Raw genomic sequence first — 16,987 nt, 5'->3', positions numbered from 1 at the left:
CTGTTATAAAAGTTTCGTTAATATACGTATTTTTTATACATAATAATTTTCCTCCGCAGATTCGGGATGAGAAATTACGCGAATGAATTGTCGTGTGAGTTTTTTTACCAAGTGCTTTTTTAAAAGCTCTTCATTCATCAATTGAAAATTTGTTCCTTTCATAACTTTTCAAAACGGTCGTTTTTGAGAAAATGGTATCATTTTTACGAATTTCTTGCAAGCATAACGTTTTCCAGCCGCAGTCCCGTGATTAGAAATTTCGTGATTAAAGCGACTCTTTTAGTTGTTCCCCAGAAGGTTTTTTTGAAAGCCTGTTAGTTTTAATTGTAAATTTGTTTGACTCTTTTCATTTCCAAACGGCAGTTATTAAGAAAATTTTCGTATTTAAACGTATTTCTTGAAAAACATAAAATTTTATATCCGCAGTACCGGGATGAGAAATTTTGTGATTCAATTGTGTCGTTTAGTTTTTATCTCAGCGGTTTTTTAAAGCTTAAAATTCATTGAATGAATATTTGGTCGCCTCTCTTCCATTAAAGGCAGTCGCTGTTATGCAAGTTTCGTTAATATACTTATTTTTTAAACAATAATTTTCCTCCGCAGTCCCGGGATGAAAAATTCCGCTAATCAATTTTCGTGTTTTTCTTCCAAGTGCTTTTCTAAAAACTTTTCATTCATCAAATGAAAATTTGTTCTTTCTTTAGCATTCAAAACGGTCGTATTTGAGAAAATGGTATCATTTATACGTACTTCTTGCAAGCATAACGTTTTCTAGCCGCAGTCCCGGGATAAAAAATTTCGTGATTCAAGCGACTCGTTTTGTTGTTCCCCCGAGGGTTTTTTTGAAAGCCTGTTAGTTTTAATTGTAAATTTGTGTGACACTTTTCACTCCCAAACGGCAGTTATTGAGAAAATTTTCGTATTGATACGTATTTCTTGCAAACAAAATTTTTCATCCGCAGTACCGGGATGAGAAATGTTGTGATTTAATTGTTGCGTTTAGTTTTTACCTCAGCGGTTTTTTAAAGCTTAAAATTCATTGAATGAAATATTTGGTCGCCTCTCTCCCTTTAAAGGCAGTCGCTGTTATAAAAGTTTCGTTAATATACTTAAGTAGTTAGAGAATGTGGGTCCTGAAACAGCGAAAACCGCGCCACCTGGTTCAAAAATCGTAACTAAAAACAAATGAATATCGAAACAAAAGAGTCGCGCGATGCGGCAAACAAATGAATGTCGAAACAAAAGAGTCGCGCGATGCGGCATGAAGCACGCCACCTGGTGGTAAAAATCGTAACTAAAAACAAATGAATGTCGAAAGAAAAGCGGTGCGCGATGCGGTGAACAAATGAAGCACGCCACCTGGTGGTAAAAATCGCAACTAAAAACAAATGAATGTCGAAAGAAAAGAGTCGTGCGATGCGGTAAACAAATGAAGCGCACCACCTGGTGGTAAAAATCGTAACTAAAAACAAAATGAATGTGGAAAGAAAAGAGGCGTGCGATGCGGTAAACAAATGAAGTACGGTTGCGTCGGACGACAGGAGAAGCACGCGATGCGCGTGTGCTGGTGGTAGAATGCGTGACTAGTTGATTTACCTGCCACCTGCGTGATGCGGTACGCAACTCAAGCACGGTTGGCGTCGGATGACGGAAGAATGCTGAAAAAAATGAAGCGCGGTGGGCGTTGGTTGATTGCCCTGCCGCTTGGTGGACTGAAAGCGTATGAAAGTGAAAGAGGCATGTGATGCGTCGGGCGTCGAAACAAAAGAGACGTGCAAGGCGGTATTGTGAACAAAAGAGGCACGGCTGGCGAGGAAACAAAAGAGGTATGCAATGCGGTAGGCTGTGGCGCTGGAGTCGCGGGGCCGGACCGGGTCGGGTCGGGCGAACGTCTCTGCCTGAACGAGTCGTGACATGTGCGTGAGAGGCTTCTAAACAAGTTCGAACATGTCACACCCTCTTCATGATGTTGTGCGCATGCGCAGATGTATAAAAGTCTCCAAACAAGTCAGCACATATGAACGTTGGTGTATAAATACTCGACTCCATCGTGTAATACACCCAGAATGAAAATGTCTGTGATACGTTCAGTTACTGCCAAACTCGGAGGCGAGCATCCGCTCGTTGTTCGCAAAGTAAACGACCGTGTGAATTCAGTGTATGAGATTATTCTCCCTCTACCACTCTTGATTGATAACGAAAAGAATGATCTCATTCTGGAAGTGGAATTAGTCAAACGGTGCATCGCGGAATTCAGACATATGAACAAATCCATTTCTCTCGTCTCGCGGAAGGTGACGTTCTCAGGTTTTGAAAATCCTACCACAAAACAGGTTGAACGTTTCAACGTCTCCACGATAAGAAACCTCAAATTGGGAGAGGAGATGTTGGAAAAGGCTGAGCGGCAAGATCCATCCATAACGTGTCACGTTTACGGAATAACGGATAGATCAAGAGGCATACGACGGACTGAAACAGACGGTGGACAGGGAGCTTCCACTCCTCTAGTGACTTTCACCATTGGTAAAAAATCTAGAGTGAACTATGGCGTGTGCTCAGAGGAACGTGGTAGACTATTGGGAGCATTTACATTCATAATGAAAGTTGTTGAATCACCTGAAATTGTACTGTTTTAAAATTTCATGGGTATGTGATATAAACTAGATGGATATAATAAATTTGATAAAATTATTAATAAGTACACAGTTTTTCCGTTTTTTTTTATTTATTTCACAGTTTAAATACAAAAATTTCAACTGTTACAAAAAAAAAGACAAGGAACTTTCAAGAGCTGTCTTGATGGATATTGCGGAAGGAAACGACAAGAGTATCCTTGCTTTGTGGAAATGATGGTCCGGTGGACGATAATTTCCGCAAAGCAAGGATACTCTTTTCGTTTCCTTCCGCAATATCCATCCAGACAGCTCTTGAAACTTCCGTCAAACACGTGTTATTTTAATACACAATTAGTTTTAATATCCCCTAAATATATAAGAGGGGGGTGGTGGTGTATCCGCCGCCGTCGGAGAGGGATGCTCAGGCTTCCGGGGATATGTCTCCATCTGTCCCGAGAGGGGCAGCGTATTATCCACCGAAGAGGAAAGAGCAGGCTGACGGTGGTGGTGGTATGCAGATGTCAACCGAACCTCCCTTCCAACGACACTGCGCTGTATCGGTCCGGTCAACGCAGCCCGCAAGAGACTCTGAGACGATGGCCGTTGGCTTTGCCGGGATAGGTCCAGAGGCTTCTCCTCCTTCAACAGGATCTGAGGCTGAGGTATGGAGTGTTGACATACACTCGGAGGAAGAGGAGGAACGATGGTGATTTTCACCGACAACGGTCCTCCACACATCCAACAAGTGGCCGTTCCTACGACGTGTTTGGAACATACATGTTCCACCTCCCTCACTTGTATCTCCTTCCCAACAGAGCAGGTCCTGCAGAGTCGGACCCCTTCCCTGGTGTGATACACTTCAATATCCAAGCACATGTACTCCATGATGTTGAATGGTTGCTCTTTCCGCTCAGCCGTATTTATAAGGAGAATGAGCAAGATGAACACGCAGCAGAGCGACGCTCGCGGTCAACGAGAGGACTGACTAGAGGCGTGAGAAAAAAAAAACTCCGCCGAAGCCGGAACGGAAATGTGTTAGTAACAGCTGTGGATGACCTCATTCCGACCGCTGAGATGAAGAGGCGTACGCTGTTCTCACAATATTATTAAATTAAGTGTTACTCGACTCCGACATGAACAGATGGGCTTGGATGATCTCATCGAGAGCGTATGTGGATGACTTCATTCCAACCGCTGAGATGAAGACGCGTACGCTGTTCACACAAGATTATAAATTAAAGTGTTACTCGGATGGGCTTGGATGATCTCATCACGCGACCACATGTTGATGATCTCATCGCGAGCGCATGCGGATGACCTCATCCTAACCGCTGAGACGAAGACGCACACGCCGTTCTCACAAGATTAGAAAATAAAGTGTTACTCGACTCTGAGATGAACAGATGGGCTTGGATGATCTCATCGCGACCGCATGCGGATGACCTCATTTTAACCGCTGAGACGAAGAAGCGTACGCCGTTCTCACAAGATTAGAAAATAAAGTGTTACTCGACTCTGAGATGAACAGATGGGCTTGGATGATCTCATCGCGACCGCATGCGGATGACCTCATTTTAACCGCTGAGACGAAGAAGCGTACGCCGTTCTCACAAGATTAGAAAATAAAGTGTTACTCGACTCCGACATGAACAGATGGGCTTGAATGATCTCATCGCGAGCGCATGCGGATGTCCTCACCCTAACCGCTGAGACGAAGACGCGTACGCCGTTCTCACAAGATAAGAAAATAAAGTGACAGCTGTCTATACAGTAAAGGTTGTGTGTGTGCGCCTTTCTATCACGCATTTCCCACCAAAACGATTTATTACACCAGTCGCCCAATCACCCAATTAAACCAGTCGACATGAAAATATTGCAGAGCAAACCAACTGTCGGATTTTGGATGAACTCATTCACACTGCTGAGAGATCTCGTGATCAAATAGGGGAAGTCATTTCCACCCTGGAACTGGATGAAGAGGGATACCGTATATATATAACCGAGCAAGCTCAACTTCCACACATCAGTTAGAAAGCAGTTGAAGGAACCACAGGAGATAAGTTTGGAAATAGTTTGTTTACTTCTACATTGTTATTTCCTCTTCTGTCATACATCATACCGTTAGAATTCTTCTTTTAAATTTAATATATTCATTAAACATTTAAATTCATACCTATACATTTTATTCCTTTATTATAGATGGATGTTAAATCAACTTTGCTGCATCAGCAGAGGGAGGCGGAAACGCTAGCCAAAGATGATTTGAAAGACGGCATTGAATATGAGGTTGAAAAATTAGAAGAGTGCACCACCAAATATGGGAAAGTCATCCTTGTCACAATTATGTTCGAGGGGATTTTGAGAAAAATTTATTTACCGAAATATTTTAAATTATCTGAAGAAGGAATAAAAGAATTCAATGCCACGGCATGGGATGTTAAAGTTAAATTATATAAAAAGAAAAATGTAATAAAAATAAAATAAAAACATATACATATATAATATGAATAATGTATTATTATTTCATAATCCTTACAGTTAGAGAATATGTTTGAATGACGACTCAATTGTTTCTTTTACGTTTCTCGATTGTTTTAATCAACGAACATAAACATAGCATTTTAAATAAAAGCTACCATTTCTCGAAGAGAAAATCACTTGAAAATTTCATCGCGATGGAGGAAGTTCTGTGTAAAACGTGTTGCGTGTATTACAACCCAAGATACTTACTTGCCCACGAGATGTCAGAAGTTCACCACCGCCATGCTGTTTGTAGAGCTCGGAACGGAGGAGAAATGCAGATTTTGTGTGAAACGTGTTGGGTGTACTATAACCCGAAATACTCAACTGCTCACGAGATGTCAGAGGTTCATAATCGTCATGCTGTTCGTGGAAACCAATTCGGAGGAGGAGGAGGAAGAGGACCTACTATCCTGGAGTTAGAGTCGGCAGTTCGCAGCCGTCTGAAAACCTATTGGGTGAGTGGTGGGGAAAGTCATACAGACCTAGTTACTTTTTTGGATATGGTTAAGAATTTGCTAAATGAAAAAATTCATGATAGTTTGGTGGAAATCCAGGCCCTTAAAATCAATATTTTAGTAAAAGCTAAATTTCAAAAAGAAGCGACTGACTTTGAGGAACAGGAAAGGTGTTTTAAGACGAAAAACGTTAGAGTTTTACAGGCGGACGATGTAAATGGGATTTTAGATAGGTTGTTCGCTAATATTTTGAAGGAAAAATCTGAAAGCTCCGCAAAAGGTTCAGGCTGGTCTCTTAGAAAAGTTCTAGGATTGGAACTGAGGATAAATCGGTATCGTCCACTCAGAGGATCCTCCTATATAGAGCTACCGCTTAAAATCACGCATACAAAAAGTGTAATTAATGTACAAAATAATGATGATTTCTGTTTTAAATATGCCATATGGTCAAAACAAATCAATCAAAACCTTCACCGTGTTTCTAAATACGATACTGAAGAGTTTCATTCAACCTACGATTGGAGTTGTATCAGTTACTCGGTGGAAATTTCCCAAATTTCAACATTTGAACGAAAAAATAATATTTCAATCAATGTTTTCGGTCTAGATGAAAAGAATAACGTTTACCCCATCAAAATTGTTGATGAGGAGCTCGAGGATCACTGCGATCTTCTTTACCTAGTGGAGGGAAATAAGTCGCATTACTGCTACATCAAAAACTTTGATAAATTGGTGGGAAGTCAGATGACTAGGCATAAATCAAAATTATATTTTTGTAAACGTTGTTTGAATCACTACTACACAATTGAAGCTCTTGCTGAACATAAGGACGACTGTGCTAGAAATTCACCAAGCAAAATAATTCTCCCTAAAGGTGATGATGCTTTTTTGAAATTCAAAAACTTTTCACGGTCGGCTCGACTTCCATATGTCGCATATGCGGATTTTGAGTGTATACTACCAAAAATCGCAGGTTGCTCTCCTCAGAACGAGCATTCGTATACTTTAGCACTTCAACAACATGAAGTGATATCTTTCTGTCTTCTTTTGGTGTCAGAAACAGGGGAAAAATTCGATCCTATTCTCTACAGAGGCAGAAATGCAGTGCAAATCTTCCTTGAAAAACTCAAAGAAATGACACTCTATGTACAAAACGTGTATAAAAATGCTGTGCCGATGCATAAATTGACTGATGAGGAAAATCATGCATTTAATCAAGCCTTTTTATGTCACATCTGCGGCTTCGAGTTGGGCGAAGATCGTGTTAAGGATCACGATCACTTATCAGGTAACTTTAGAGGTGCAGCCCACGCGGCGTGCAATGTAAATTATAAAGTTCCCAATTTCCTTCCAGTCTTCATCCATAATTTATCAAACTACGACGCTCACATTATTGTACCACACTTAGGATCTGATAACATGAAGATAACTTGCATCCCGAACAACGAGGAAAAGTATATTTCTTTCTCAAAACATGTCGATACCTATTTTTCCTACCGCTTCGTCGACAGCTTTAGATTTTTATCAACCTCTCTTTCAAAATTGGTTGATAGTCTCCCCAAGGATGCATTCAAACAAACGTCGTCCGTATTTAGAGATAAACTCGATCTCGTCACGCGTAAGGGTGTTTTCCCATATGAATACGTAAATTCTTGGGAAAAATTAAATGATACTAGCCTTCCCCCCATTGAACTTTTCTTTAGCACTCTGAATGATGACACCATTACGAGTCAAGACTATTAATTTGCTAAAAAGGTATGGGATGAATTCGATTGCCGAAATTTAGGTGAATATTCAGATATTTATTTGAAAACAGACGTTCTTCTTTTAGCTGATGTCTTTGAAAATTTTCGAAGTTCGTGCATGACTACGTATGGGTTAGACCCTGCTTGGTATTTTACAATACCAGGACTATCTTTCGACGCAATGCTAAAGCATACAGCGATAACGCTCGAACTGTTGACTGACTATGATATGATCCTTATGTTTGAAAAGGGTATTCGCGGGGGAATCAGTCAGTGTGTGAAGCGATATGCGGAAGCTAACAACAAGTGCATGGAAGGTTATAACTCGAAAAAGGAGTCTGTATATTTGGCTTATGTAGATCAGAATAATATGTACGGATTTTCGTTGTCACAATGTCTTCCAAAGGGTGGATTCAAATGGAAAGAACATGTTGATGTAATGTCTATCCCTGACGATTCTCCTAAGGGTTACATATTGGAAGTAGATTTAGAATATCCGAAGCAGCTGCACGACTTACACTCAGACTTCCCATCTGCAGCGAAACAAAGGTTCCTCCAGGGGGAAAACAACCTAAATTATTGACTACTCTGGATGATAAGGAGCGTTACGTCATCCATTACACAGCATTGAAACAGGCATTGACAGCAGGTCTCAAATTGAAAAAGATTCATTGAGTAATCGAGTTTGATCAATCTCCATGGATGAAGTCTTACATTGAACACAATTCGGAAAAACGTAAATTGGCAAAGTTTGATTTTGATAAGGAAATGTACAAGCTTATGAACAATGCAGTATTTGGCAAGACCATAGAGAATGTGCGTAAACGAATCAATATCGAACTCGTAAATAATGAAAAAAGATTGGAAAAATTAATCGCTAGTTCTTCGTTTCTCGATCGCACTATTTTCGCAGAGAATCTCGTTGCTGTTCACAAAAGACGTAGTTTCATCGAAATGAACAAGCCTTTGTATATTGGACAAGCAGTTTTGGATATTTCAAAAAATTTAATGTATGACTATTTCTATGGACATATTAAAAATAAGGGTGCCTCAATACTTTACATGGATACTGACAGCTTCATACTCGAAATGCGTGAAGATTTTTATAAGGACAGAAAAATAAACAGTTCATTATACGATACTTCAAACTACCCAACTGACCACCCGTGCTATTCGAAAATTAATGCTAAAGTCGTAGGGAAATGGAAGGATGAATGTGGGGGTAAGATCATGACCCATTTTGTCGGATTGCGAAGCAAACTTTATTCGTATCGTATGCAAGGTGGGGGTGTAGGTAAACGAGCAAAAGGTGTGAAAAAGGTCGTAGTTGATAAAACTATATCATTTGACGACTATGTTACCTGCCTACGTGAGAATACTCTCGCCTTTAGAAAAATGACTATATTCCGATCCCAGAAATATCAATTGCGTACAGTGGAGATGAATAAAATTGCTTTAAGCTCTGCTGATGACAAACGTTACATATGTGAAAATGGGATAAACACATTAGCGTGGGGTCATTTCAAATTGGATAGGAATAGATCAGAGCATGAAGTGTTTCCTCCATGAGGAGAATAAATTATTTGAAAGTGATAAATTTAAGTCAGTTGAAATTTGATAATCGCACAGTGAACACTGAAGTGAGGTATGTCACCATTCCTCTTTGCTCTAATTTCGTTTCTCACCCCAATCAGGGGTGATGTAGACTTATTTGTTGCTAATTATTTGCAACAATACGGTTACCTACACGTGAGCGACAATGATATTAGCAATGTAACAGAGGATAAGTTTACAAAATCACTCAGACAATTTCAGGAATATTTTAATTTGAAGGCAGATGGAATTTTGAATGAGGATACATTGAAATTAACGAAAATTCCACGATGTGGGGTACAGGATGATACTAGTTTTGCCGTTTATAACCACAAATGGGAAAAGAAGGAAATTGTCTGGCACTATCCAATGGTGAGTGATGTGCATGTACAGTTAGCCGAGGCAGCTTTTAATGCTTGGAGTGAATATGCAAATTTAGAGTTCAGACAGGATTTCCATAATCCTGACATAGTAATCATTAACGCTCGGGATAAACATAGATATTATGCTAAATCTGGAATATGTCCATCTCCCCTGGATGGACCGGGAAAGGTTTTAGCCCATGCAGAGTTTCCAGCTCCTGGTAATCACCCCTTAGAGATTCATATCGATATCGAGGAAAATTGGTATTTAGGCATAGATGCGAACCACTCATATGAATTCTCAAATTTATACAGGGTTCTGCTTCACGAGATAGGACACACTCTCGGTATATCACATTCTCGAGATAGTCGAGCTATTATGTATTCGCTTTACTCGCACAATGGTTCATTTACCTTACAAGAGGATGATATAATCACATTACAAAGTCTGTATGGTATACCTGAAAAATCTAAAGGTGATAGAGATGATAAAGATGGAGGAGGGGAGGAGGCTGTTGAGGAGGAAGTGGGAAGTGCTCAGAAAAAGCAGTCGATTTCTGTGTGTGACGTTGAATATATTGATAACTTTCTCATTGTTGATCATATGCTGTTTTTGTTTAGCGGTAAATTATTTTGGATGATAGATTTAAAGAATAAAAATATGTCATCACTGAATTCACAAGTCATTACGGACTGGATCCCTTTCCTCCCATCGAACATGAAAAATATTGATGCGATTTACCGCAGACCTTCAGGAGAAATCACATTTTTTATAGGGAATCGAATATATATGATCAATTATCCAAGTTTAGCACCCGTCCACGGATATCCAAAGAGCACCGAGGACGTCCGTATCCCCCGCAATTCAAATATTCAGGCAGCAATAAACACGTATTCTGGTAGAACGTATATTTTTTACGGTGATGTTTTCGTCGTTGAAATGGATGAATGTCGGTTCGAGCCGAAGGAGCATAAATATGTAAGTACTCAATTTCCTCCCATTCCCACAAATATTAATTCGGCTTTCAGGTATACAAATGTGTTAATATATTTTTTTAAAGGGAAAAACTATTATGAATATAGCGAATTCAACAACACTTTGCTAAGAGCTGGAATGATAGACGTATCACTCTTCGAAATCCAGTGCTCCAATGCATCGATTCTATCAAATGTAGTAGATGAGTTAAAAGGAGTAGTTTCCAAGCTGGAGAATATCGTATAAACTCAGCCGAATGTCGGATAAACATTTAATCATGTCAGCATCATTGATGTGGAAACATCCTTTTACGTGCATTTGCGCTGGACCCTCCTGCTGTGGAAAAACAACGTTCGTTGTAAGATTTTTACGGAACATAAACAACTTAGTCAATGGAAAAATCGAAAGAGTCATTTGGTGTTGCAGTCCCAATAGTAGACCTAATGAGGAACTAGAAGGTGTAGAATATCAATACAAGGTTCCAACTTTTGAAAATCCCCGCAAGATACCCACTCTTTTTGTGATAGATGATTTAATGCACGATTGTTATAACAAAGACGTCAGTGAGCTATTTACGCGAGGATCACATCATTCCAACATCTCAGTCATACTCATCACACAAAACGTGTTCTACCAGAACCCTCAGTCTCGAAATATTTCTCTAAATGCAAAATATATAACAGTTTTCAAAAATCCTAGAGATAGGTCACAGTTCCGATACCTAGCTGCACAGGTCTGTCCAGAGAATTCCGGTGAACTTCTAAGGGTTTATAAAGAGGTGACATCGAAGCCTTTCACTTATTTAGTTCTCGACCTATCACAGGAGACGGACGACCGACTGCGATTTAGAACTGATATATTTCCAGGGGAAATAACATCGGTGTTCACACCGTTGAGCACGGAAAACTATGAGGAAATTGAAACGCAACAAACAACTTCTTGGGTTATTAAAGACTGCCGGTCCAAAATTGCGAAGATCGATCGTAGAATCCGCAAGCGCTGACGGAATAAACGCAATCGGTGAGTGTTGTCTAAATACATTGAACGGAAATCATAAAATTTGTCCTTCTGTTAAAAGGAAGTTACATCGTTATAAAAATACGCTAAGAAAGCTGAGTTGCCCTAAAATATCAATTAAGAAAAAACGTCACATACTTAAGCAAAAGGGAGGATTTTTACCAATACTTTTAGGATCTCTTTTGAGTGGTTTAGTGGGTAACCTGATAGGATGAGCCTCAAACGGATGTTACTTATCGATCCTCAGATTTTGAAGAGGGAAAGAATGACGCGTGATATTGATAGTTTGGATGAGCAAATGAAGAAAGTTCTCAAAACTAAAATGAGCGATTCAAAGAAATGGCATCATTACCGTAGGATATTAGATGCGTATTTAGGTACCGTTAACAACATGAGCGGACCCATTCCAGTATCGTACGAGGTGGAAGAAGAAACGAAGAGAGGGGAAAATAAGTTAGAAACAGTTGGTAAAAACCTTCTGAGTGAGGGACGTAATATAGATAGATCATGGGCAAAAGCGGTAAAACGGAGGGGAAAAGACATGGAGAGAATCTTGGAAGAGTATGCGGAAGAAATCAAGGCAAGCGAGGAAGGGAAATCACCGGAAGAAACTCCTGTAAGATTAAGCAGAACAAAAATAGCAAAGCACACTCCTGTCGAATCAAGCAGAAAAATAGTAAAGCACACTCCACCTCTCAAAGATCGACTGAGAAAAGTGAAGCCTCTAGGGTACGTGAAATGGAAAACAATAAATTAAGTTCTATATTTTTCAACCCGGAGAATCCCTACAGCTTTTCTATATTCGAGCGACTATGGGAGGGAGTGGGAAAGAAAATAAGCAAAAGCCGTGTGAGAGAATGGCTGGAAAATCAGGAATCGTATACGTTACATAAGCCTACGAGGAAGAAATTTCCTAGGAATAAATATACTCCCACGTATATAGATGAAACTTGGCAATGTGATCTTAACGATATGCGAAAGTTGAAAATTTACAATGAGGGCTATACACATCTCCTTACTGTCATTGACGTGTTTTCCAAATATGCATGGGCTGTTCCACTCAAGAGTAAGTCCGCCGAGAACGTTATTAAAGCTTTTCAAGCAATTATAAAAAAAAGAAAACCCTTGAAAATTCAAAGCGATAAGGGAACTGAATTTTCTAACAAAACATTTAAACGCTTCCTTGCTGAACGTGGAATAAAATATTTTACCACTAATAATCCTGACGTAAAAGCGGCTGTGGTGGAACGATTCAATCGTACTCTAAAGGGGCGTATGTATAAATATTTCACAAAATTTAATACGCTTAATTATGTTAGCGTATTACCAAAATTAATGAGAGGATATAATGATCGTAAACATTCCAGCACGGGAGTTGCCCCATCAGCAGTGGGTGAGGGAAATGCCTTTACGATTGCACGTCGTTTAACGAAAATTGAACCACAGAAATCGAAATTTTCCACTGGAGATTTTGTTCGAATATCGAAGGAAAGATTACCTTTCGCTAAAGGATACACGCAGAATTTTTCCAAGGAGGTTTTCAAAATTTGGAAAATAAATTACTCACCAATTCCCACATTCCGTTTAGAGGATCTCAACGGGGAACGTATTAAAGGCTCGTTTTACAGAGAAGAGCTTGTTAAAACTTCAGCTGTTAGTGAAAACACAGAGTTTCAGATTGAGAATATTTTAAAACGTAGAGGAAAGGGCAGAAATCTTGAATATTTAGTTAAATGGAAGGGGTACGGTGATGATTTCAACACTTGGATCTCAGCTTCTGAAGTGCGACGGTTGAAATGAGTGACTTTTACATAACTTTGTTAAGCGATAGCTCTGGGAAGTTTTTCCCCGATAACACTATTGCACACTTTCGAACAAAATTAGCTCAACGTATATCTGCGGGAGATGAGTGGAAGGTAGGTCTCGCTGAAATATATTTCCCAAAGCTTAACATCCCAATAATCCCTGAAGTTGAGTCTGTGACCGAATCTGACTCAGCTAACTCCATACCATCAGAAGAAAAGTCTCTACCTGTTCTACCAAACTGTCCAGTCGTCAAAGTTCGAGTTTGCGAAGATGTAGTCATAAATTTGAAAGCTAAGACCTATACTTTGAGAGAGTTGTTAAATGAAATTCATCAAGCAATGCCGGGTGAAAAAAAATGGACTTATGTTACAGAGCTTCACAATTGGTTTCAAAAGAAACTTTTCAATTCATTCAAGAGTATACCCCTTGTTAAAAAATCCCAGTCCCCGTGTCCCAATACGTTCATAGATATTGTCGGGATTATACCACTCACACATACCGAATACACATTGGAACAACTGCTTACTACGATCAGAACAGATATTGGTAACGAGTTTGGTAGGGCGGAGTTCGACATGCAATTCATGAGCGTATTTACGAAACTTTCCATTCCAAGCGCGGTGATGGAGGTAGTAACACCACCTGATGAGCCGGAACATCCAACGAGTCAAGTGTTCGTATACCTAGACGTAATATCACCACAATTCCTTGGGGACACGATGGTTAAATGTTTACGGGTCGTGATGGGTGATAAAGGAAATCATCAAATTTTCATCCACCCCTATTATATGTCACTTGAAAAAAACGACTTTGACACGATGGAAGTTAAATTGATGAATAAAATGGGTGACCTTTATCCTTTTGCGGACAGTATAAACCCGTCGTCTATCGTTTTACATTTTATCAGGAAAACTGAATGATATATACATGGATAAAATGTACATGATTCATTCATTAACGGAATGTCGAAGGACGTAGATCGTTACTGCCGATATTTTACTCAGATTGGAGGCGGTGATCAGGTATATCGAGCGAGTCATTTTAAACAGCGGGGTAGAGGGCTTGGGAATTTTTTCAGAGGAATATGGAAATTCATAAAACCTTTGGCAACGCAAGGAATAAAGGCTGTAGGTAGAGAAGTTAGGGATACGGGTATAAAAACTCTTACAGATATAGGGGAAGGTAGATCAATGAGGGAAGCTTTACAAACGCGTTCTTTAGAGGCAGTTAATAATTTGAAAAGAAAGGCAGAGGATAAAATGAAAAGGATGACCGGGGCAGGTTTACGTGCTCCGAAGCGAGCTAGAATCGGTCGTGTTAAAACAAAAAAACGAAATAAAAAGCGTGTGCAAGTAGGTGGAAAGCGAAAAAAGCCTCGAAGGCGAAAGCGTGTGGTGAAGGATATATACGGATAAATAGTTTAGTAGTAGATGGGTTTGGTTTATTAAAAGCTTCGCCTCCGAACGGTTAGCACGGTTTTAAGAATGGAAGAATACATTCCAGATTCTTTGAACCTATTTAGTGAACCAGCACTGCAAGCGAGCGTTGATGGTTGTACAGTAGTACCCTATAAACCAATCGCCTCTCTTGATAATTCCCGCGAGATTCGTTTTTCAGTTAAGGATAGCGGAGATCGATACAGAAATTTAGGTGGAATAACTCTGAATTTGAAAGTTAAATTGTGTAAGTCAGATGGAACCAATTATGGAGAAAGTGATAATAAACAGCCTGGAGTGGTTAATAACCTTCTACATTCAATGTTCGATCAATGTCAAGTTTATTTTAATGGGGTTCGAATGACCTCCTCAGAAAATTATCCATATCGTTCATATTTGGAAAATTTGTTAAATTACGGCGTTGATGCTTCGCGCACTCACCTCGAGTGTAACGGGTGGGCTTTGGATACTGGTAACAATTTAGACCTTCAGACCGCTCCAAACAAAGGATTCGAGAAAAGAAAGACATGGTTCGAAAATAGCAATGTTGTAGAGTTGGAAGGAAGATTACATGTTGACATATTCAACACTGCAAGAAAACTTCTTACTGGTGTGAACGTTGAGATCGTTCTGACGATGAAAGATTCAGAGTTTTACATCAAGGAAAGTGAAACCTCATCAACGCTTAAGATTTTAGACGCTACACTCTTCGTTCCGCATCATGACATCAACCCTTCAGTGTTATTATCACACGAATACCTATTGAAAAAACAACCAGCCATATACCCATATAAGCGGACGGAAGTTAAGACTTTCACCTATTCCAGTAATATCGATTCAATCAAAAATGAAAACTTAATAGTTGGTCAAATTCCTTCCAGTTTATTAGTAATAATGGTAGATGGTGACGCATTTTCGGGGAAAAAAGAGAAAAATCCATTTAACCTAAAGCATTATTCGATGACAGGATTCAACCTATACGTAAACGGTACTGCTGTACCGTTGAGTGGTGTAAAAACGAAATTCCACAGCGAGAAAGATAGTTTTGCTACTCGCGCCTTCCTTCAACTCTATTCAGCCTTAGGTACGAACCATAGTGATTGGGGTAATCAGATAACAATGGACATGTTCAAACACGGCTATACAGTACTAGCGTGGGATCTCACTCCAGATAGGAGTGGTGAGGAAAGTCACGTCTCTAAACCGGTTTATGGTAATGTGAGATTTGAAGATAAATTTGCAGTTAATCTTCCAAATTCCGTCACTCTCATCAGCTATGCCGAATACAATGCACAATTCAGAATTGATGAAAATAGACTTGCTGTAATTAGATAATTTGAGTTGACATTCATCATGCAAACAGATGACATCGAAGACGTTTTATCAGGAGATCTTAGAACGAAAAGTAAGTTTAGAGGCGTTTTTCCATCGGATCGACTACCTGTCCATCCAAAGCGTGGAATTTATGTAGTAAATTTCGATCCTTCACACGAGCCGGGAATTCACTGGGTTGCAGTAAGCGTATTCAACAGAAAACGTGCAGAGTATTTCGACTCCTATGCTTTTCCTCCCTCGGTCACAGATATTATCACTTTTCTGAAACCCTTCAAAGTCATAGTAAATCCTGTTCGGTTGCAAAATTACCAATCAGATCTTTGTGGGGAGTTTTGCTGTCTGTATGTACTTTTCCGATCCATCACTCGTAAACCTATTTCCAAATTCGCATCCTTATTTCCTAACCCCACCCTCAACGACTGCATCTCTGCTAAGCTTTTCAGACGAGAGTTTGGACGACGCGGACGTAAAGGAAGAAAATGTCACCCAACATCGCAGAAGTGTTGTGCTCTAGTGGAGAACAACCTCACTATATATAATCAAGGTAGAAGTCAAATGAACCAGTCTCAAGAAATCAGTTAACTATGTCACAGTCTCAAGTGGAAAATAGAAGATCTTCATTCTTCACCTCTTTCCCCTTATTCTGGACAGTTGAACATCTGGGAAAGAACAAATGTGTGCGCGTCGGTTGGTTGACGAAGTCGTCAACACCTTGCGTTGAAATTTGCTCTTCGAGAAAAACTGTGATACTTGACCGGAGTCAGTGGACCAGGATTAGAAACTATACAGCCTCCGTTACGGACTATTTCAAAACATCAGTGATTCCTTCAGACGTGGACTCACACCTTCAATTTGCAACGTATTCCGGAAAACCTTATGTAAATTTGTGTTGTGACAGCAATCGCGTAGCTCTTAATGCTGAAAATTGGGAAGCTTTAGTAAATTCTTTCGAGTCAATTGATTCATCTTTTAATTTAGTCAGTAAATTGAATGATTCAGATATAGATCATCTAAACTCTTGTTTCTTAGAATGTATCTTACACGATGAAAGGTGTTCGAAATTTTCTTGTAACAAGATTATATCCGCGATGAATGGATGCATCCTGTAATATGAAATGTTTGAG

General features: G+C 39.6%; 1 protein-coding gene across 1 annotated transcript; it reads left to right on the top strand.

Moving 5' to 3' along the window:
• The first annotated feature begins 14,576 nt into the window (after positions 1-14,576).
• Positions 14,577-15,863, top strand: LOC139689454 (uncharacterized protein F54H12.2-like). The gene has a single exon (XM_071586583.1). It carries the CDS (start codon positions 14,577-14,579, stop codon positions 15,861-15,863), a length of 1,287 nt encoding a protein of 428 aa, XP_071442684.1.
• Positions 15,864-16,987: the final 1,124 nt, after the last annotated feature.

This window comes from Hetaerina americana, unplaced genomic scaffold (assembly GCF_022747635.1).
Source record: "Hetaerina americana unplaced genomic scaffold, ioHetAmer1.1.p SCAF_235, whole genome shotgun sequence".
In the NCBI taxonomy this organism is placed as follows: domain Eukaryota; kingdom Metazoa; phylum Arthropoda; class Insecta; order Odonata; family Calopterygidae; genus Hetaerina; species Hetaerina americana.
Note: the sequence above shows the minus strand (reverse complement) of the source record. Positions and strands in the feature narration are given on the sequence as shown.

Bases quoted from the DNA above. Each gene is read 5' to 3' on its own strand.
- LOC139689454 (XM_071586583.1), top strand. From the start codon at position 14,577: ATGGAAGAATACATTCCAGATTCTTTGAACCTATTTAGTGAACCAGCA.